Here is a 24065-nt window from a genome sequence, read left to right as displayed (position 1 = left end):
GACTCATCCAATTGTGAGTCACAAATTTGCACAAACTTTTTTCCAATTACAGTCAAAAACATTAAAAATTCAAATTATCTTTCTGTTAAATCTTTCAATTTCAAGAATTCCTAAAACTTTAAATACGTAGCACCCTTGTGCCATATATCATGTACTGTGTGTAGAAAATAATCCATACCTGAGAGTGTTGGTTGAAATGGCCACAATCCCCTCTGGACATTGTTCTGAAGCAAATCCTGAGGCATATTCCAGCGACTCGTATGACAAAGGAGTAAGATGAAATCGACTCTGGTATGTGTAACTCAACCATGTACGACTGGACATTGCCAATACCTGGTTGGAAAGATAACACAACAATTACATTAACTATTCACAATCATGGGCAACATCTGAATCATGAGATACGTAAAAATCAAGTATAGCATTTTAAATTTAGAAGAAGAAAAAAATGGTATAACTTAACAAAGGGAATGTTGGATTTTATGACTAAAAATCTACCATGCTTTTTTTCCAGACACCAGCACAAGATCCCATTAAGAGGAATACACTTAATGTTTAGAAGATGTGTTCAAAACAAAAAATATTCAACAATCAGTACATAACAAAAAGATGATTTATAAAATTTCACTTCCCAAAACTTAACACTATATCTTTGATTATTTCCCTCTGAGCCATGGACTCTGGCAAGGGCCACAGAAAAACTAAGTAATCCCATTCCTATACAGACAGAAAGCAACTCAGAAAACATATAGGGGGATAGAAGACACTGTAAGTGGCCTCCTGCTCACTAGGGTAAGTCAAAAGACCCCACGCAGCCACTCATTTTACATCCGTGTACAGCGAGAAGACATATATGAGGAGCAGTTTCCAATTACTCATAGCCTAGACTAGAGCATGACTCGATTCAAAGACCAATAGGTCATAACCCAAGTGTCGTACCACCGGACCACAAAGATGCACTCACCAAAAAAAAAAAAGCAGAAAATTCAGATTGATTGGTATAAATGGCAGAACTGTAAGGGAGTAAATGGAAGAGTTGTGCTGTTTTTAGGTAGTTTTTTTTTTTATTATTCAAACGGGAAAACAAAATAAATTTGACAAAACCAGCCCCAATACACCATGTGATATAAATAAATAACAACACCACTACCACACTATCTCATTCGTCTGTAGTGTTTCATGCATTGTTTTGTTGATGAAGGGGAAACCCGAAACATCCGTTTTACCTGTTTTCGTCATGTCATGGTTTTCATATATTAAATTGAAGCTTACATCCAATTTCACATTGTTATTTATTTCTTCGAGCTTCGAGCAACAACATTTACATGTGATACAAAGTAATACTTACAGCCTCCGATCCCTGCATGGAAATCCTAAATAGTTTGACAGCCCTGGATCCCAAATATCTGGTCCTGGTGTCCGATAAATCCCCTGTCACTGTATCCAACACAGTCCTCAACAACACACCGTTCTGGTATCCCATACAACAAAACAAGAAGTAAGTAACAGGTCATGGGTAAGACATGCAGTCGAGATATGAAGCATAGGATTTGATCGTGGATCAGAGATCAATTTGTAATCAACATGATTCAGGTGAAACACGGATAAACATCATTTCCACTTAAAATTGCTCTGCAACACATTTAGGTTATATCAGCGCCAGTAAAAAGGAAGAAAATGGGATAGTAAAAAGTTCTAGAATTACAATTACATCACCCAAGAAAAAGTAAGACACAGGGGAACTGGGAACAAATAGGGATCAGATGTAGATTCCAAGAGCACACCATCAATGTACTTAGTTTGAGATCACCAATAAGTCTCATCCGGACACAAGCACAGCCCCCACTAAGAGGAATACACTCAAATGCTTACATTATAAATTAAACAAATATAATAATACATAACAGAGAGATAATTTACAAGGAAAAAAATATCATCTCCCAAAACAATAACTATGCATTTGACTGTTTCCCTCCCAGCCAGGACCCCAACCAGGGCTGGGACAAAACCAAGCAATCTCATTCCAAGACAAAGACAGAATGAAAGTTGGAAAACAGATATAGGGGGATAGAAGACACAATAAGTACCTCCCTGCCCACTATGGGAGGTAGGAACCCCACCCAGGATAATGATAATGATGATGAAGAAGACGACAAGACGACAGTGATAAAAACATCAAAACTTGGCACTGCTCAAGTCAATTGATATAATAATCCAAAAATAAATAAACAACATCCAGCTGACATTCAACATACATAATTTGACAGATATTCCCTGTTGATTTCCATTTTGGAAGCATCAGTTCAGGCCATGGGTAAGACATAAAGAAGCATAAGATCGTATTGTGGATCAGAGATCAATTTGTAATCAACATGATTCAGGTGAAACACGGATAAACATCATTTCCACTACAAAAACTGATTGTACAGGGTGATAATAATAATAATAATAATAATAATAATGATGATAATGATATCAAAACTTGGCACTCTAGTCAAATGATATAATATAATTTTTAAAATACAGGCTGACAGCAACATACATAGTTTTGACAGATATTCCCTGTTTGAAGTGTCAATTCAGGCCATAGATAAAACGTAAAGAAGCATAGAATCTTATTGTGGATCAGAGATCAATTTGTAATCAACATGATTCAGGTGAAACACGGATAAACATCATTTCCACTGACAAAAACTGATTGTACAGGGTGATAATAATAATAATAATAATAATAATAATAATAATAATAATAATAATAATAATAATAATAATAATAATAATAATAATAATAATAATAATAATAATCTGTCATCTGCATTTTTTGCGGCCGCAAATATTAGGGCGATCCGCAAATTTTGGAAAATTTCTCAAAATTGGCAAATCGTGGCAAATTTTGGGAAAATTGGCAAATCGCGTGCAAATTTTGGGGGAAAAAAAAGCGGAAACAAAACAACGGAAAAAAAAAAAGTGCGAAACTTGAGAAATGTTGCAGCTTTGCCTGGGCCTAAACCAAGGGAAGCTACTCTCTACGGATAATGATCCTTTAAAATCTTTGTAACAAAGCTAACCACAGTCATTTCATTTCTCAAGTCCTTAAATGTAATAAATTGTCTTTTATATAATTTTTTTCTGTATCGCGTGTTAATTTTTACTGAAACGCTTAGTTTTCCTCCGCAAATTTTTTGGCAAATTTTGGTCTTTTTGGCAAATTTTGGGGGATTTTTTGGCAAATTTTGGCAAATTTTAGGTCCCAATTTGGCAAAAAATGCAGATGACAGAATAATAATAATAATAATGATGATGATGATGATATCAAAACTTGGCATTGCTCTAGTCAAATGATATAATATAATTTTTAAAATACAGGCTGACATTCAACATACATAGTTTTGACAGATATTCCCTGTTTGAAGTGTCAATTCAGGCCATAGATAAAACGTAAAGAAGCATAGAATCGTATTGTGGATCAGAGATCAATGTGTAATCAACATGATTCAGGTGAAACACGGATAAACATCATATCCACTGTGATTGTTAAGGATGATAGTAACGACAAGGATAAAAATACCAAAATTTGGCACTGCTCAAGTCAATGAATCGACGTATTTACATAATAATTCTGTTTAATTTTTCTTTTGGAAGTTTACTAAGCTTCTTCCACAAGTCAGTCTTGTACTATCTAATATCATATAACACATGAAAGTGGAATTATAAGAACATCTAATTTCTGCCCGATTATGCATTTCATTACTTAAGTCAAAATAATTTTAAAATCTCCAGCTATTGGTTATGTAAAGAGGGCACCATATTTTGTTTTTAATGCAAATAACCAACAAAAAAAAAAAAACACCTGGTCAGTTTGTATGAATGTAGAAGATACAAAGTGAAGCAAACTAGGGCAGTCAACCACATACAGCTCAACACTATAGTTGCTCCCATAAACCTGTACCACACCTATGACATCTATAGAAATCATTAAGTCACTCTTCAAATTAAAAATGTATAAATCAATGATAATTGTGAAGTTAGGCAGAATAAAATAAACAAACATACAACACAAACTCATAAGTACACATCTGAACATTGACCTATTATTGATCTGTCAAATGTTCTCATGAAAAAGCATTGTTTCAACCTTAAAATATAACAATGGGGCAGTCTCAAATGATAGGAGATAATGTGGATCAGATATAAAGTCTCATCAACAAGATTCAGGCCAAACACGTGTAAAATTAACATCATATCCACAATGTTTCAAACCATACATATTTCATGAGTCACTAGTATTCCTGAGCTCACTGTGATACTTCTATTTCAATTCAGCATGACAGAAAGAGTGTGAATGCAATAGCCAAAAAAAATGCATTTAAATTGTATCCGCCTACACACAGACCAAGCCACTAACTAACAAAGATAAAATCAGTTTCCTCTTAGCATTTGAATTTTTTTTTAAAAAACTAATCTGTTTTGACTGAAAGTGAAGGATCTCAATTCAGTTTGAACAAAAATCCCTACTTCATAAACATTTGAGATTATGCTAGTTGGGTTTTTTATCTGAAAAAGTCTACTGGTTTGTTTTTTTTTTAAAATCTTATTTACCAATATCCTCTGAAATTTGCTTTTTTTTAAAATTATAATTCAAATCGGATTGGGGCAATATGGAAAAATTTAAGATCAAGGCAACAAAAGCCAGTATAAAAAATAACTAAATAAACGAATTTCAAAAACCACAATACACCAAAGCAGAAAAGGCAATATTGTGGATCAGAAAATAAAGTGTCATCTCATCATCAGGCCAAACACGTGAATTTAAACATCATGTCCACAATAAAACCTTGATGATGGATCCCAATCTCATCACCATGTCCACCTGTAATCAAATCCCTCTCTACCAACCCATCCCATCTAGGCATGCATTAAAACCCCAGTCACCAACCTGTAATCCAATGTTGAGATAGATTCCTCCAGACGTCCCAGTCTCCCCCGTTTCTTCCTTGGCTTCTGTCCCTCCCATCTCTATGATACACAGAGATTCTGGTGGGGCAGGCAGTGCTTGCATACTCAATGGAGACAGACAGTCCTATAAATGCATCAGAACATTCAACATTAACACCGAAGCTGGAGTTACATTGCAGTTCTTACTCCTATTTTTTTTTTAAATCATAAAATTAATCAAAATATAATTAAATATACAGAAATGCCTTAATTATAGCTACTAATAATAATTAAAATAAGCCTGTGTTTCTCTTTCAATTTTGTCTGATTTGATTTAACTATGGCGAACTTACTGTATATGGCATTCGGTATAGAAACAATATGAATTTGGATTGAAAGTTTCCACTAAATCAAAATATATTTGTAAATGTTAAACTTAATTTGAAAAATATAAATATGTCTGGAAAAGGAAAAGGAGTACTCTTAACATGAGATTTTGTTTGTTGTTTATAAGGGTTTTACGGCGCTTGCATCACATTAAGGTCATATCAGCGCCAGTAAAAAGTTCTAGAATTACAATTAAAGCACCCAAGAAAAATGAAGACAAAGGGGGGTGGTTCAAATAGGAAAAAGATGTAGATTCCAAGGGCACACTATCAAAGTATTTAGATTGAGATCACACCCAGACACCAGCACAAGATCTCACTAAGAGGAATACATTCAAATGTTTACAAATCATATGTTAAAAAAATAAATAACAGTACATAACAGAGATGATTTACAAGGAAAAAATATCATCTCCCAAAATTAACTATACATTTGACTGTTTCCCTCCCAGCCAAGGACTCCGGCCCGGGTCAGGACAAAACTAAGTAATCTCATCCAAGACAAAGACAGAAAGCAATTGGAATACATACAGGGGGATAGAAGACACAGCAAGTACCTCCCTGCCCACTATGGGAGGTCGGGAACCCCACCCAGAACGGAGATTTTGTCTTGGGAATAATAACGTTCATGATTAACTATTGTGACAGATTGTCAAAACACTTGGAATGCTGATATGGTTTTGATGACTATGCATGGCACTTACATTGGGATCCAGGGAGATTATTCTGACAGTGTTGTCCGAGAGACCAACAGCTAAGAAGCGAGATCTTAGCTCACCTGCTGGCACGCGTCCAAGAGCCATACAAACAACATCACTTGACATCTCTTTTCTCTCTGTGTATTCATTGAGTTGTCCACTCTGAAGTCAAATAGATTGTATCAAATATGGTTACACAACATGCCAAATATCAAACTATGTGTGACTAGTAATTTGAGTGCCTTCAGCCATAGCATGGAAAAGGTACGATAGAAATCAATGTCATCATTATAAATATCATTACTATAATTACTACATTATTTTTATCATTATTATCTTGTTTACTAATATCTGTAAACACAAAACTGAAAAAAAAAATGGTAAACCTTAAACAAAGGAGGTGTCAGTGAACAAAGTGTAGGTAAAACTAAATAATACTGATTCTAATAATAGTAGTAATTTTTATAATTATTATTATCATCATAAGCACCATTACTATTATTATCATCATTGGCATCATTTTTATTATCATCATTGGCATAATTTAAATAATTATAATTTTATTTCATTTTGGTGAAAAGCACTTTTCAAAAGACTAGCGTCCTATCCAAAGGGTAGTCAGAAATTGCTATTGTCAGCTACATATTATAGAAACTGGGAAAAACTCCAGCTCCACAGGCCCAGTGGCTCTGAATGACCACTGCAAAGTAAACTGGTTGATATATTGATATGTTGACCCATATGGTCACTTTTTGCCTTTTCATGGGTCTTCTGGTCTAGCCTAATTTTCCTGTGCAACAACACATATCTACCACATAAACCTGTGTGAGAACTGCAATTCTCTGGCTGGCAAATAAGAATAAACAAGAGTGTGATATCCAATCTACAGTGCAGTTCCATGGTTCCAAACCTTCACCCCACTCTGATACAAAACATTGATAACAACTTACAGCATCCATTTCAAAGTAGACCAGTTCTCCACCAGTCAAGGCAATCACCACTTGCCTCTGATTCACAGCACACTTGACAATGTTCTTTTTGCCTGGAGTCTTCCATTCGTTGACACGTTTATCCGATCGGATGTGACGGATACCTTCAGGGTAAATCTGATAAATATGTAACAAAAAATACATGTAAGGCATTAAAAAGAACACCCCCCCCCCCCCCCCCCAAACAAAAAAAAAAAAACACCAACTAAATAAAGTAATAAAATGATAATAATAGAGAAAATATATATACTTAATATGAACAAATATAGCCCATTTCTACTGTCAAACTGTCTCTCCCTTGAAAGTGATTTGATCATACACAAATGGGGTTAGATGCTCATAAACTTGATTTATTAAATTATTATTATTACTATTAATCAATACTTGAAGTGTTCTTAGACCAAAATGAAAACCATTATAACATCTTACACGAGTATGATGGGAAACTATAAAACAACACAGGGACTGGCAGCTTACTTGTACAAGAGCATCATCTCCAAGCTGAGAGCTGGAGATGGTGGGCGTGGTACCCAGAAAACCTGAATCTGTCACTTCTTCCACAGTCTCTCCAATGGACAGGACCAGGGTGGCATTGACGAAAGACACAATGATGTAGGCATCAAAGTCATCTGAATTGGAGACAAAGAAAAAGTCCATTTTATGCAAACATTAAACCAATTTGTCATTTTCATTTTAATAAACGGTTTTGTCAACAATAAATGACCAAAATCAAACGTCCAAGAAAGTGGTAAAGAATTAAACTTAATCTCTCTATCCACCCCTGCCACACACTTTACCTGCCCTCAACACTCAGAGGATGGAAACTGCAACTAAATTGTTAAAGGGTGTCAGGCATCCCATTTCCAAAACCAATCTGGATGTATAAACTTTCACATAAACTCAGAGACTATCAGCCCATCAGCCTAAAGCTTACCCCACCCCCACCCCCTTTCCCCAAGATCACGTCAAAAGTATGAAATGAATTTCTCTATCTAGATCCACAGTCCACCCCCATGAATGAATGATCCTTGGAAAACAAATCCACCATATTAGCCCCTTGACACACTTGACCAATAAATAACACCAAAGCAAGTTGACCAATGAATAAAACTTGGGAGTACAAAGTAATTTGTTTTTTTGGTTGTTTTTTTTTCTGACACATCAAACCTATGACATAAATTGAAAGCTTATAAGACAATAATCTGTATCAACCAAACACTTAAAATTGAAGTCCATTCTTATATAAATCATTAAAGTGATTTACAATTTATGGACTTCTCCAACTATCTAACAGATCTAATCGTTTCAGGAAGAACAAAAATTCTGATCAAATTCTGAATCTGGAAAGAAAAAAATGTTTACACTAATTTCATCTGTAATATTGTCTGTCAGGGCTGCGTGTCCACTAATCAGTGTTCCTACAGCAATTCTATTTGGAAATTCAATGAGTTTTCAAGGTGATTTTTTATTTTTTTAAATTCAATGATTAAAACAACAAATTATCCCTTCAATGACGAATGAAAGTTTTCATGTGATGAACTGAATGGATGGATTTGTGATATGTGGGAAGTGGTTTGTTTATGACCGATCTTTGCGAGCAGCATCAGAAAATGGAATCATCAGAAATTCAGAAACACGGACCAATATTTTCATCATATACTGCCATTTTTTAAAAAGTCTGATTCAATACCATAGCCGGCTGCCCGTGATTAACCAGCTGGCACCATGTTTTTAACACAACATCTTCCATCATAATTGAATTTTTTCCACCCAAAATTGTTTTAGTTTAAAGAATTGAGCTTTCAAAATATGAAAGTTTAGTTACATTTTTTCCTAATATAAGAAACAAAACGATTTTATTAATTTTTGACAATTTTCACCTGTAACCAGCCAATCCCCATATTTTACATAAAAAAGACTACCTAATCACTGTCTACTTAAAATTTTTTTTAATTCCAGTGGTGGTTTAGTTGATAATACTTGACAGATGGGGTTCGGTTATACATAATAATACACCATTGTCATTAAGAGGGCATTAACCTTCTCTTGATGAAAACAGGAAAATATGATATCAAATTTAAGTAAAATTGAACCTTAACAGCAAAGAGTTATAAAATATTGCCAGCAAGTCATGTCTCATTCTGTCAAGAGGTGGCAGCGGGTGTGAGGGCCGTGACAAGTTGAAAACTTACCTAATCAAGTCAAAGGCCCAAGGGTTCATCACCTGTCAAAAGAAAGTAGGCTTGGCATTTGGATCAGGTGGAATCCAGCCAGCCACATTACTAATCTATTTCATTTTCACATAAAGGGCAACAACAACACATACAATCTATCCGGTACCTACAATATTGTTAAATTTATGTTATAAATAAAACCTCATTGAATTGCTGTATCTGGGACTACAGCAGACCTCGTGGTACAACATTACTTTTAACATTAATATGATACAGTCCATTCCTATCACACAATTTGAAATGCGGAATGTGTCATTATAAAGAGGTTTTACAGTACATTGGAAATAACTTGATATCTCCCAGCCAAATCCCCACATCCCCAGACATAATTCCATGTAAAAATCAGACCTTTACACACTACAATGCCAAAATTTACATACTTTACAGAAACTTATTAGCCCTCAAAAACGTTTGATTTATACATTGGAGAAATTAAGAAAAAACAATTTTTCCAAAACAAAAACAAAACAAAAAAGAAAAAAAAAATTTTCATGTAAAATAAAGCTCTTTTCGGACAAAGGTAGAGTCAATGACTTTCATGTAAGTATTGTGACCTGTTCCATCCCAACAACTACCATTTCCCCAATGTTATTTTAATTTTCCCTTTTTCTTTCAGTCCACAACAAATTTTTACTTGCAATACTCACAGACCATACTGATTCTACCAAAGTTAAAGTTTGCCCCCTACACACACCACCTCAATGCATGTTTTTCCCAATCCCCTCCTTGATAATCCAATCATTTTGCCTACTTTTTAATACTTTACTGATATTTGCCATTTGACAATGAGTAAAAAAAGAAAACCAACATCTCATCCCTTTTCAATAATGCTATCACCCTTTAGTATATAGCCCACATCACACCGATTCACTTATTTAATTTGCCTTTTGGGGGGGATTTAATGGCACTTCCAACAGGTTCAGCTCATTTCAATGCCACTAAAAAGAAAACAATAAAATACCCAAAAAATAATCTGCAGCTCAAAGTTCCCGCTAAGATGGATGTACTCAAACGCTTACGAAATATTTTTTTTTAAAAACTAAATAATCATGACAAAAAGATATTTGCAAGGGAAGAAATTTGCCTTCTCATCTTGGGATCCCATCCCAGTTTTAGGTAAAACCAAGAATAAAATGTTACTAATTTATGAACAAAGCCAAAAAGATAGATTGTATAAGTACAGACGTGAACAATAATGCCATCTCACCATCAGTGTGTCTTTTTACTGTCCATACAGCATTTGGATTACCGGGCAGTTCTGACACTGCCATCTCAGACACCTGTGGGATACAAGGATTTGGAAAACATGAATTAACTATAACAATGGAGCACGGTACAGAGAAACTGTCAAATCTAGTTAAATTGAAATTCAAGAGACCTCAGTTTTTTTCAGTTTTCACATTCTCATTTAAGCCTATTGACTAAAAATATTTTAAAAACTGACATTTTGCTCATCCACACCAGTATTAGTTGTATGCAATCACTCAGTTGTCTCCACAATGCCATGGAGTGAAAAGAATACATTTTGCATTAAAATTGTATCATAACTTACTCAACCTCAAGCAGTACAAAGATTCAGCCTGTGATGTACAACTCAAGCAAATAAATATTGAAAATATTTCCATTCAGTTATTCATTTGTATAAAATAAAGCCCTTTAGGATTATTCAGTATTTGTTAACAATAACGAAGAGAAAAACTTAATTGTCTTAAGAATTTTTATTTATTTTGTTTTAACTGATTTTCATTATAGAATATATGATGTCATTGTGTCCAAGCAGCATTTAACATCTTGTACCAAAGCCAAGAAATGTTGGGTCATTAGTGACTGGGTGGCCGACAATAATCGAATATCTAGAGTCCCAGAGTTGAAGCCTAAGGTAACAACCCAGTGCTGCCAACACTGGCCCATTTAAATGTGTACAATGGAGAGTCAAAATGAGTATGATTTTGGAAAAATGAGTACAATCCTTCAAAAACAATAATGAGTCCTAAATCTGATAAAGGGCAATTAGACCATACTAGTATTATTATGATCGATATTTAAATTAATGAATAAACCCTCTCTTTACAGACTATATAAAATATTACCGACAATTAGAACCCAGGTATAAACCAAAAATACCTAATTTTTACATAAGGTTGGCACCACTAATAGCCCTCACTTCAGGTGAAAATGAGTACTATAAAGAAGCATCTATCCAAAAAAAAATAAAGCTCCACATAAGGGACATAGACTGATGCAACAAATTAAATTAAGGATATAAGTTCATATCTATTCACCTAAAACATGTCAAAATAAATCTATTTTAAAAAACAAGAGTAAAGTAGTGATTCCCACCTCCAATCCATGACGAAGCACACGGAGAGTAGATCGAGGACCCCTCCCACACAATGTGTACAGCTGGGGTGTGTCTTCATTGGCCAAATCAGCAATCTGAAACACAAGGAAAGGGAAACCTTACAACCTCTTGTTACTTGGCTACTTTCACACCACAAACACCACCTATCATCTAACTGCTTCATAATGGTCCATTTTGATTATTTATGTTTGGAGAAAAAAAAAAAAAAAAAAAAATTTCCTAGAAAGATTTCAACCTAAAGGCAATATAAAATAAAATATAATTTCAGCCTATTTGCCCATTATAAAATTATTATTTTAATGATTTTAAAAATCAAAGTCCTTGACTCACTTATGAGTTGGTTTTTTTCACCTTAAAAATTAGAAAACCCTTGACATTAATCACTTCTAAGTTTGAAGCATGAAAATCAAAAATCAAAATATCTGAAAGGCGGGACTTTATGTCAGCCAGAGCAATTCCACGCCACCTTTCTTTCCATAAACTTGAAACAAAAAAAAAAACAAAAAAAAGAGAGTCAACTAAAAAGTTGAATTAAAGGTTCTAATTTGATTGATAAAAAACAATAAAATGATTACTTGTGTGTGACAAGAGGTTATTGTTGATGCATTACCTGTGTGGTGACAATAGGGGACAGGCTGTCCATTTCATCAACCATCACCAAATTCTTCAATTCTCTGGGAGAGAAATGGAAAGTGTCCCCTTCCTCCAGTGGATTGGCACTGCTGAACATTCTCTCTCCGTCATCATCTCCCAAATGAGCTATCTGGTACAGGTGACTGGAAAGGAAAACAAAATAAGATTTTTTTTTTAACATCATTTTGTTTTGCTTTTCCATTTTAGGAGTTAAAATACATTTGTTTTACTTTTAGGTCATAACAAGAAATACAAAAGGCTCCGTGGATTTTTCAAATGAGGCCAGAGTTTATGCTGATTCCAAAGCCAGACCCAGTTAGTAACATCTTACTAAATTTGACGCCACCAGCTATAATTCTAAAGCTGATTTTTCAAATATCTGTGGAGTTCATGGCTTAGTGTAATGGTGCCTTATCTTTCAATGAAGTAAAGGTTGAACATAGCCAGTGAAAAAAGGTGGATGAAAACTCTGCCCTTGAGAGTATGTCCTATTAAGCTCTTCACACACCTGACTGCATTTTAATCAAGTGAGTGACAGTGCCTGATTGTAGACAAAAATGGACATTTTATACGAACACAGACACAAAAAGGACAATCATCAGGCAGCATGTGCCACATGATATGGAAATTTTTATCATGGGGGCTTGATGAGGAAAACATAAAGCTTGGAAACTGAAAATATGCCATGAAAACACTATTATCTACTAATTTTCACTATAGGAAATTCTGACTCACAAGCACCATTCTTCCCTCCCAAAAGATAAATAAAACGAGTTTACATACTGATTTCCAAATTCAGCTGCCACAAACAAGAATCCAGACTTGAGCACGCACATGCTGGCAGCTACAGGGACGGTGTCAAAATACTTGAGACGAATCTCAGTTACCATGTCTTCATCTGTCTCCAGAGTAATTTTGAAGATGTCACCTTGCTCAGTTTGAGCAAGAAAGAAAAACATCGACTGAAAAAAAAAAAACGTTTTAAAATACACATAAAATCAATCCACCGACGGGAAATCATATTATGGGATATTAGGCTGGTTGCCTGCTGGTAAATAAAATAAGTTTTACAATAAATAACAAGGTGAAATTGAATGTAAGCTTCAATTTAATTGACGAAACCAGACACAATGGACGTTTTTGGTTCCCCTTTATAAAAAAAAAACAGGATGAATGAAACACTACAGACGAATGAGATAATGTGGTAGTGGCGTTGAGATGAATAAACAAAAACATTCAATTATCTCATTCATCTGTAGTGTTTCATTCATCCTGTTTTGTTGATAAAGGGGAAATCCGAAACAGCCATTGTATCTGTTTTCGTATATTAAATTGAAGCCTACATTCAATTTCACATTGTTATTTATTTCTTCAAGCTTCAACAGCACCATTTACATTAAGTTTTATAATAAAAAACAAAATGAAAAATATATAAATAATATGGAACAAATGAATATTTATTAAAATTTAAAAGTCAAATAAATTCCCAATCAATCCACATCCTATGCCAAGCCATTACTCTGCATCACTATCTGTAATCATACATTTAAGTGCTTATTCCAGTGGGGTATAGACAGCAATTCGAGTGGTTATGAACATTATCACAGTCAGCTAGACATCTTTGCACATGCATTAAGTATGAACTTAAGAGCTAATGTGAACGAAATAATTTGAAATTCTAGCTCAAGATACATGAATAGAGCTCTATAACTATTTTTTTTTTCCTACAGCTTAATCCTCTTTCAACTTTTTCTATTCCTCTAAAAAAAATTTTTTAATGAGAAATAAGACAGCTCAATTTTATTTATACAGAGAAATAAATATGATACATGAGCCAAGGTCAAAATGTGCCCGCCTGATACCAGTGTTAAGAAAATTTGATTTTTACTTAATTATGGGCTGTTTTCATTGGGTTAATGCTTGGAATCGATTGATAATATGAAGAAGAGATAAAATGAGATCGCTCAACATACTCTGTTCAACAGAATATGAATTAAACAACTTGAAAGTGAAATTTGAATGCTGTTTGGCATGTGCTTAAAACGAGGTCAACGCATCACCTTTTTAGAAATCATGTAGAAATTAACTGTGATGTTTTAGCTCACGTGATTGAAATTTGACTAATAGTATAAAGGCAAAATTTACTTTTAAACGCAATTGCAGTATATTACATATCTGATTAAATTTCATATAGAGTTCTTAAAAAGTTGGTGTTGCTTGTGACCTTTGGTGTCATCAAACACAGCACAATACTAAGACGCGACACGAAACTTTAAAGCTCAAGTTTAATGTTTATACAATATTTTATTATGAGAAAAAAGCATAGATTTATTATCTGAACTCAAATCTTGGAGTAAATGTATACCGTTTTGCCGATATTGAGGTTTATTGGTTTTGGTGTCATTTGTCACAAGCAACACGGCATGCGTGAACACGTGGAAGTTTGTTTCGTTAAATGGCGATTCGCAATTTTGATCCACCCTTCTTACCAGTCTTTGAATGTCAGCACTTTCATTTGCCTTTCCAGCGTGGCTCCAGGCAGAAAAGGTAAGTTGAACTTTGGTGTCGTCGCTATTTTACATTGTCACAAGCAACACTTGAAATTGGATATTACAAAGTGCCACCAAAAAAGTATGTTTTCAGCTGTTATTCTATTTACAAATATGATATTATGACATCTCACATAAGACTATGATTTTGACACAATTAATTATTTCCATGTAATTCTAATTTTTTATGTTTCAGGATTGTATCTATCAAGAAAAAGACAAATCTCAAGCTTTTGACGAATCCAGATAAAAGAAGGGTTGTCAAGAAATTTGATTTGATTTACTATTAACACACTAAATTACTACAAACAAGCAGATTTGAGCAGTAGGGTGATGGTTACCGTATGGTTACATGAATTCATTACCATGGCTGATATTTATCTAGTGTTTGTGTGACTTCTGGTACTTTTTGTGACCATTGGTGTCATTGGTTAAAATGTCACAGGTGACACTTAAGTTTGAAGTTTCTAATGTATTTCTGTTTTCATGTTCTTCAAAGCTTGAAATGGCATTGAATTACATTTTAACAGGCTATATTACATGTGTTCAGTTGCTATTATTGATTTATTGAGGCAAAATTGCGTTCTAGTGCCGATTTTGACCAAAGTAATAGCAACAATGGTATTACTAATTTCTAAGTATATTTCCAATTTGAAAGTATTTAGTTTCTTAAAATATTATTGAATTTCATTTTAGAGTAGGTTATTGTGCTTTTTTGACTGAAAATAATTATATAGTATGGACGAAAGTGTGATTTGGTGTTGCTTGTGACATAAGTAATGGTGTCACCAGTCTTATGTCACAAGTCACATTCAGATGCTCTAATTTCCATGTATATTTCTATTTTTGAAGTCTTTGGTTTCTGAAATATTATTAAATTCCATATTTAACTGTGGTTATTACACTCGTTTGACTGAAATTAATGATATATTGTCGAAATTGAAATTTGGTATTGCTTGTGATATAAGTAATAATGTCATCGGTCTAATGTCACAAGTGACACAATGTCGCTAAATAAGATATGCTTTGGTCACATTATTTCCCAACATTTTATTCCAAAAGTTTCTGAACATTGCTGGTAATAAACATATGCAATATTGTTGTTGTTGTTAATGTACAAACATTTTTATGAAATAATATATTTGCATTCTATGTTGCTTGTGACCGATGACACCAAAAAGCAACATTTTCTCCAATAGTTGGTAATATTATTGTACTATGATTGTTGTTGATTGTGTCTTTTTGTCTATAACTTACTAAATAAAGTTTGATACTCAACAAAAATCATTGGGTTATTGAGTTTTTTGTCTCATTTTGGTGTCACCGGTCACAGGTGACACCAGCAACCTATAGGTATTGTTGACGATATTATGCTGCGTTAGACCTTAAAGTTATCTAAAGGGCCTTTGATTCATGAAGTACAGGGATTTTGCTACACATATAGAAACATGAATGGACTATTATGTCACTTTTATTTTGAGAAAAAAAATTGGCACCTTTTGACCTTGGCTCACATTGAAAATTGCTTTCTTCTGTGTTATGATCAAACTTTATAAAATATTTAAAATCCAAATGTGAGAAATAAAGAATGAAAATTATGTGAAAACAGAATAAAAACTAAAATATTCAGAACTGATTATGAGGTTTTAAAAATAACTTTTAGGAGAAAATCATAAACAGGGTTGCCAATGCAGGAGGAAAAAATTTGCTGAACTTTTACACAAACACATTAAGTGATTCATTTCTGAGTACTGAACTCCAGTAAAAAGACTTTTTGTACTCGCAGATAAAGCTAGGACGAGAGTAGAATTTTTTAACTGGTTTTCTGGCAGACCTCACTAGTTTTTTTATGTATGGAAGAGAAACAGAGATGGGATTGAAATGCAAATGATATCGCTGTAACTGATCTATTATGAAAATGGTATGATCGAACGTCATGTCACAGTAAAATCCAACCTTTGTAATAACAGACTACCATTGCATGATTTTTTTGTTTGTTGCTTTAGGTCTCTTCCAACACAATTGAGGTTATATGAGAGACCGCTGAAACAAAAAAACAAGCAATCTAACAAAAATAGTACAAATGTCAATCAAAATCATAACCTAAAGATATCATAAGCTAAATTATAAATAACCAAGAACAAACAGGCAGAGGATTTACAGGAAAAAAAATATCCCCTGTCAAAAATACAATCACAAACCAAAGAAGCAGGATAGGCTAGTAAAGAGAAGAAGAAACGACATCACTATCGGATCGTACACCCATGCGAACATCATAGGTATATGATTCAAGGGTGATGCTCCCATCCAACCACCCGCTCATTGCATGATTAAATAGATTTTTCATTTGACAATACCAAATACAAAAAAATACCACCAACCTTTGTTTTGTGGGTGGCGCTGCATACAAAAATCATTCCTCTCTCAGGATCATCAAGATCACACTGGAAGAAAAAAAATGGAATAAATGAGATGGAAATGATGATGGGAGTAATGAGAAATTTTCATTGTTATTCCCCAATCACTGAGATAATGCCAAATGCCAATTTCAAGATATATATAACAAGTCAATTTGAAACCAAATCAGGAAAAGCAGAAGAAAATTCCTGTTTACACCAATGTAATACATCAATCATCAAAACTTGTTTAAAATATCCTAATTTGGTCAAAAGCAGTTCCAGTGAAAATCATGTCTACAATTACATTTAAACAGAGTATCCCATTATCTAGCTGCCTACAAATGTTTCAATTCAATTGCACTGATTACCCCTTGACAGCTCAGGAAGTATGCATGCAGAAAGGTGTTCAAACACAACATAAAAATATCTTTACATCTTGCCCATTTTTAAATGCTATAAAAGTAATATCCTCATCCCCCACGTAATGGTCCAATCATCAGTCATATACTCACCCTTCGTCTAGGTATAGGACACCTGATATCTGGTTGGTCTCCCAGGTTTTTGTATGTGATGTAATTCTCTGAGCAAATCAAAACTCCACTCGGGCCATCGTTGCCTCCAGGAACTGAAATAATTCAATAATAATGCACAATGACCAATTCTTTTCAACAATTCTGATAAAAACATATTAACCAAGTACTTGCAACCACTTTAGCCCAAAACATATCAAGAACGAAGGTCTACATCTCAAGTTTGTATAATGATGGTAAGTTAATAAATTTCCAAATGATAACAAAATTGATCCAAATTGTTCCTATCAGTGGAACATATGAGCAAATGAAAGCGACAAGGCAAAAGGTATTATTTAACACAATATCTATCTATATTAGTGCCTGCATAAATTTTAAGTATTTTGCCTGTCAAATTGCATGCTTTTTTATATTATTTAACCAAATAATTTACCTATATTTTAAGATCTTTAAACAAAATTCCTTTTTTAGGATGAAGTATTATCATTATTACCATTATGAGAAATGTATGAAATTATAAAACCAGTATGTGCATGCAATCAAACACAGACTTTCTTGATAATAATATTCCTACTGTTACCCACCTGAAATAAGAAAGTTGGCATGTTCTTCCAATTGCTCAGAGTACTTTCTGACCACATGATTGAGTCCCAGGTCCAATTCATAGTAAGTCAGCAACTGTTGGGTTTTCAAAGCAGCCTCTCCTGTATGATCCGCGTCTGCTTCCTATTCAGCCAAAATGGAAAAATGTATAACTGAAAACAACTTGCAACGTTATCTAAAATGTCCATCACACCTACCAACCTAATAGGCAGGTAAAATAGGACCAAATTTCTCTTAAAATATGTTTTTGAATTACTATCTGGATATATTATCATTTTTACCTAATCATTCAAAAGGTCTAATAAAAAAATGTGAGTTTGAATATATTCAATACTATTATCTTTCTTTCTCTTATTGTAAAACACAATATTCTTCCAATCAATTTGATGTATAAAACATTGAAAATTTACAATGCTGGATCCATCAAGACAATGAGGGTTGAAGGTAAATTTTATAAAAATAAAGAAGAATAAGTGTTACATTAAATATCTTTTAAAAACCCAATGCTAACCTATTCTTTCTTAGCAGAGCCATTGGGCCCATGGAGCCGGAGTTTATCCCTGTTTCTTTCACGTAAAACGGACAATAACAATTGCTTGCTATCCTTTGGATAGGCTGCTAGTCTATTGCAAAGTACTTTTCACCAAATCTAACAAACTCAGCTACCCATTCATTGATGGGCGGACAGGGGGGTCAGAAAAAATCTTGACTTCACCCAGGAAGGATCTTGGTCCCTTTGCGTGTGAAGTCAGTGCTCTACCAACTGAGCTATCGGGACCCCAATGATAACCAACTTATCCTAATTTCCTATTATAACAATGTTATCATATAACTTTCCTTTTACCTTAAAAAAAAAAAAATTCTTGTAACAAATATATATATATTGCAGTTCAATTTTCTCATGGAAATCCGTGACATTAGAAATCAAAGAGTTTGCAACGAAATTCAATAAAAATATGTAATACATAGCTTTTAAGACAAAGACACCGATTTATTAGGGAGGAGGGGACGCTAAAAATTCCAAAGGAGAAAACTAGAAGATGTCAGCTCTGTATTCCAATATTAACATTTTCATACATTAAGACTGTTTCACAGGAATTTTCTCACCAAGAAATAACTTTCATGGCGTAATCAAAGTCAGAGCAAACGGTAATATGATTATGCCGTTTCCAGGGTGGGTAAAGACTGTACCTCGTAATCAATTTCCAGACAAGCAAATGTGGGATTGTCAAAGCCCACATCCACCCCAACCATGTGATAAACAAGGGTGTTGGACTTGTGAGCTTCTAACGGAGAGGAAATGGTCAATCTGGCCTGAGCATCACGGTTCAAAATGTACACCAACTTTTGCTTCTCAACAGCACCTGAATAAAAAGAAATAAAAATTATTTTTTTTTAAATTGAACAGAGCCTTTAAAAGATTTTTTTTTTTTGGAGAAATTCCCTCCTTCAGTGGAGAAACTGAATCCCTCACATCCATTATTTCTCTGGTTAGCACTGCAAACGTAATAGATATCATCACAAGAGACCGGACTGTAATGCAACTTGTGCTTTTTTTAAAAGGATGAATAGCATTGCTGTTACTGTTAGTAATCTTTTTAAGTCATATTAAGGCAAAACAGAACTATGCTATGAGAAAAATTAAGTGTTTGCGACAATTTTAATTTTTTGACAATTTTGTACCCAGCGCTGGGGAAAAACTGTAAATTTATAGAAGACCCAAATCAAAAACATTACATTCTCAATGGGAATGACAACAATTATGATTTCAGCTAAGGGGGGGGGGGTATCAAATTCTACACTTTTAAACCAATTTCTCCCCGAATTTTATTATGCAACTCATCTAGTAAAATTGAGATTGGTTAATACATTTCAAGCAAAATATGCCATGCTAAAACTTCTCAACTTATCAGAACTCAAACTTGGGGTTTCGGCCCTAACTTCTGATTTGGTTAAATTTAAATATCCTGGATTTGTAATAATTGTTAGCATCAACATTTTATCCCATATACTTGTCCTTCTATATTTCTTTTTGGTAATTTTCATCGAAAATAAGTTATTTTGGCTTTTGGAATCCAATGCAGACCTATTTAGTTACTACTGAATGATTAAAAACCATGAAAGAATTCGCTCTCTCAGCGGTTTTAAATATCACTTAAAAGTTCATACATGAATTTGCCTTACCAACATTTTTTTTATTATTCAAAAAATATTCAGTTATGTAGTTGGAGCCTAAAATTACAAATGGATTTCTGCACAAAGTTTTTTGTAACATTAGCATGTCTGCATAGGCTATAATTAAACAAAAAAAGAGGGGGTTTTTTTCCTCTCTTTTCAACTGTTCCACTTAATCAGATTCGGTCAAATGTGTACACTTGTAACCAAATTCAAGGGAATTGTATCAATAATATTACTATAAAACCCACCAATCATGACAGCCCTTCCTTTGGGATCAACAGCCAGGTATTGTCCAGGGACAATTCTACGACAGCCACTTTTACCAAATGTCTCTTGATGAACCTAACAGAGGAAATAGAGCCAAAAAATGTATCATCAGCATCTCTGACAAGACAGTTGTTTCACAAACACAGCCACCTGTCCGCTATACTACACTGGAAATATATACTCAGTTGTAACTTCAGTGGATACCAGTAAATTTTGATGCATGTTTATATCATACTGTGGGGATTGGTCCCAATAAATCACAAGAGGAGCAACATAAGAGAAAACTTCGTTTCTGTCTGCATAGAGCCTTTTATCTCTAACCATCTGTCCGATCCATTGATTGTGTAGCTGGATCATAGGAAAGCACTTTGTCACAATCTGGCATCACATTCTAAAGGTTGTTAGCAATGATCACTATGAATAATCCTACAGACGACATTTTTATGGACTACTTTCTAATCAAATGACTGTTCAATTACTAAATTTATTCTAATTTTATTATTCATCCAATCACCTAATTAATCACTTTATTGCAATCAATAAAAATATTTATATCTCAAATCACAATACATTCCTACTACAAAAATGAAGAATTGTAATAAATGTGTTTTTCTCCAATCCCACAGATTCCCAAGCTAATTATGACATAGTCGAACAATAATTGAGCTAACAACAACACAGTAAAACCCCTTACCCTTTCAAAGACATTTTTGGATGGAAGATATTCTAGAATCACAATTCGGCCAGAGTCAGAGCCAGCAACAACATAATCTGAAAAACAAGGAGATAAAGAAAAATATACACAATTATTTTTGACTTAAACAATTTAAATAAAAATAAGCTTTCATGGCCAACTTGAACAAGAGTTGATTTTGACAAGTAAACTCGGCACACACATAAAAAACATGTCAAACTCTATCTTACAGGTAGTATTGGTCATTATGGCATTGTACAAACATAACTTATCCTTTTTTATTTTAAGTTGTTCATTCTCACTTTGAAGTACAAGATGACATCTGTAAAGTTTCAGCTTGAAAGGTTAACAAAGGTTGACCAAGGCTCGTATAATGTGACCAGAACCTAATATCCTCTAATAATGATAATGGACTTGACTGGTTGCTTAGCTGTCAGTGTTATGTTTCAATTAATCAAGTGTTGTTTAACATCAGTAACAAGATGAGCAGCAATGATCACTAGACTCTTTGCCTTCATTTACCGTGCTTGGGTGAAGAAATCTATATACCAAATGTCATGACTCAGGCATGAATGAGTATTTGTCTTTACACATTAAAGAATATTATATGAAAGTGTTCATACAAAAGAGGGTTGCTAAAACTGAAACATGATATTAAGTGAATGAATCAAACGGCTCCTTGGAAGAGCATTTAACATGGGAAACTGAGCAAATGTACCATCTAATTATATCAACTTGATAGCCACAGTTAAAATTGAGCTTTCATATTGCGCAATATCCACTTAACGTGCTCAAAGTGCTTTACAAGGGGTCCCTGGTCAACAGCAACATTTAACATGTAGGACGAGACATGACGCCTGTTAGGCGATATTACATTTTTTCGGACAAAGACAACGCTGTTAACGGCCAGGTACTCATTTTACACCTGAGTACGGTGAGAGAATGTGAGTAAAGAGCCTTTTCCAAGGACTCAACTATGCGTCGAGCGAGGCTGAAACCCAGGACCTTCCGATCCGAAAGCGAGTGTCATACCACTAGACCACATAGCCGCACATATATGGCTGGGTAAATGAAGACATGTTATGAATTCTTGATCAATGACAATTATGGTTCAAACCAAGGTCATTGGGAAAAATAATATAAATAAAAGAGGAATTTAAATTGGAACCCAACAAAGATGAAGGTATTGGAGGGGGCATAATAAAAGTATTCTTCCACTCTTGGGTTTAAAATTTCCACCACTTTCTCAATGCATCACTCCCGAGAGCAGTTGGAATTTCAATCAGGATTCCAAAAACAGTAGCTCCTAGAATCCTATAATTCTGAACCCATCTCATCTGAGGTCTACAATAGTATAATTACCCTTGTTGCCACCAGTCAGTCTAAAAGGCATCAGAGATCTAACAACACCAAACACTTCCGTCGATAAGATGGGGAAGATTTTTCCAGTATTTGGGTCATGCCGAAACAACTCTAAAACTTTCCCTCTAGATACAACAATCTCTTGTAACTTGGATCCTGAAAAGTTTCCATGGATGGCAGTGACAATGCCCTGAGAGCGCTGAAGAGTCAAGTTGTACAAATACATGACGGCAGATGGCCACAATCACCTGGAACAAGAGAAAAGTACAGATGACATATCATTACTGTCAAGTCACAAGCAATTTAACTTTTGAAATTCATAAAGGATTGTCTAGTACCAAATTTTTTTATTTATAGAAAAAAAATGCATCTTCAAACCTAAACTGATTTTGAAGGTAGGCGTTGGAGTTTTTCGAAGTGACTATTTCTCCGAATGCTCGGGGAAATAAACTTGATCTCTATTTCTCCTAACGGTTTCTGTTCTCAAAATTTTTTCTTAGGTTATTTGCGAGAGTGTCTGTGTGAAAGGTGGATGTGTATGCATTTTTTTTTGGGGGGGGGGGGGGGGAGGGGTTCTTTTGCCAGTGCTTGGGCACTTCTTTTATTCCCAACTTTCTATCTTGAGTTTGACCTATCCTGTCTTTCAACCTCTGTTCCCGTCTTGAGACTCTGACTTTGTTATTTAGGAATATTTCTGTTCTCTCTTTTTGATAGTGCAGCTCAAAGTGCAAAAGTGAAAGCGCAATGGAGTATTCGCGATAGCACTTCTTGACAAAATCTGTCTTTGTCAACAATATATCTAAAAATCGCTAGCTTGATGATTCGCAAGAATTCCCTGTCCACTCTGTTTGAGCATTTACTTTTGCATCGACCTCGTGTCTGTAACCCATCAGCTACTGGAGGCTAGCCGACCATTCTGAGAAATAGAGTTCAAGTTTATTTTCCTGAGCGTTCAGAGAAATAGAGCTATCTAAATGTATGGTGTACAACTTAAAGGAGCTAAATGTCGGTTCCACCCACTCTAAAGTTAAGTTGAGGTGAAAAATTGTACTGCTCCCAAATTACTGTCCGACGAGGACCCATTGAAATTGTCCATGTTTAACTCAGTGAGTGCAGCCGATCATAATCCCATCACCAATCTATTTCAATGTTTTAGTCAATCAAATCAAATACCTAATAATAAATTCGAAGTGACTTTTCTCCAAATGCTCTTGAAAATAAACTTGATTTCTATTTCTCCAAGTTT

The 24065-nt window shown here is 34.4% G+C and overlaps 1 protein-coding gene and 1 non-coding gene across 3 annotated transcripts in view; both read right to left on the bottom strand.

The window, feature by feature from the left end:
* Positions 1-24065, bottom strand: part of LOC144976695 (splicing factor 3B subunit 3-like) — a 47684-nt gene that overhangs the window by 22198 nt on the left and 1421 nt on the right. For both annotated transcript variants that reach the window (XM_078921041.1, XM_078921042.1), the window contains exons 2-18: positions 22820-23067; positions 21458-21534; positions 20745-20838; positions 19510-19682; positions 18300-18441; positions 17698-17810; positions 17168-17230; positions 13021-13199; positions 12215-12380; positions 11583-11678; positions 10450-10522; positions 7486-7637; positions 6970-7125; positions 6026-6181; positions 4937-5080; positions 1349-1471; positions 179-333 (exon numbers count right to left, since the gene is read on the bottom strand). In XM_078921041.1, coding sequence (XP_078777167.1) covers positions 179-333; positions 1349-1471; positions 4937-5080; positions 6026-6181; positions 6970-7125; positions 7486-7637; positions 10450-10522; positions 11583-11678; positions 12215-12380; positions 13021-13199; positions 17168-17230; positions 17698-17810; positions 18300-18441; positions 19510-19682; positions 20745-20838; positions 21458-21534; positions 22820-23045 — 2288 coding nt within the window. In that variant the 5' untranslated portion in view covers positions 23046-23067. The remainder of the gene's footprint in view (positions 1-178; positions 334-1348; positions 1472-4936; positions 5081-6025; positions 6182-6969; positions 7126-7485; positions 7638-10449; positions 10523-11582; positions 11679-12214; positions 12381-13020; positions 13200-17167; positions 17231-17697; positions 17811-18299; positions 18442-19509; positions 19683-20744; positions 20839-21457; positions 21535-22819; positions 23068-24065) is intronic.
* LOC144977704 (small nucleolar RNA SNORD18) lies at positions 8608-8669 on the bottom strand. Its single transcript, XR_013646389.1, has one exon. It is a non-coding gene; the product is annotated as a small nucleolar RNA SNORD18 (small nucleolar RNA).

Source organism: Berghia stephanieae, chromosome 7 (genome assembly GCF_034508935.2).
Source record: "Berghia stephanieae isolate SIO BIC M18660-M18661 chromosome 7, UCSD_Bste_1.3, whole genome shotgun sequence".
Classification (NCBI taxonomy): domain Eukaryota; kingdom Metazoa; phylum Mollusca; class Gastropoda; order Nudibranchia; family Aeolidiidae; genus Berghia; species Berghia stephanieae.
The sequence above is the reverse complement of the archived record's forward strand: the minus strand, read 5'-3'. Positions and strand labels throughout refer to the sequence as shown.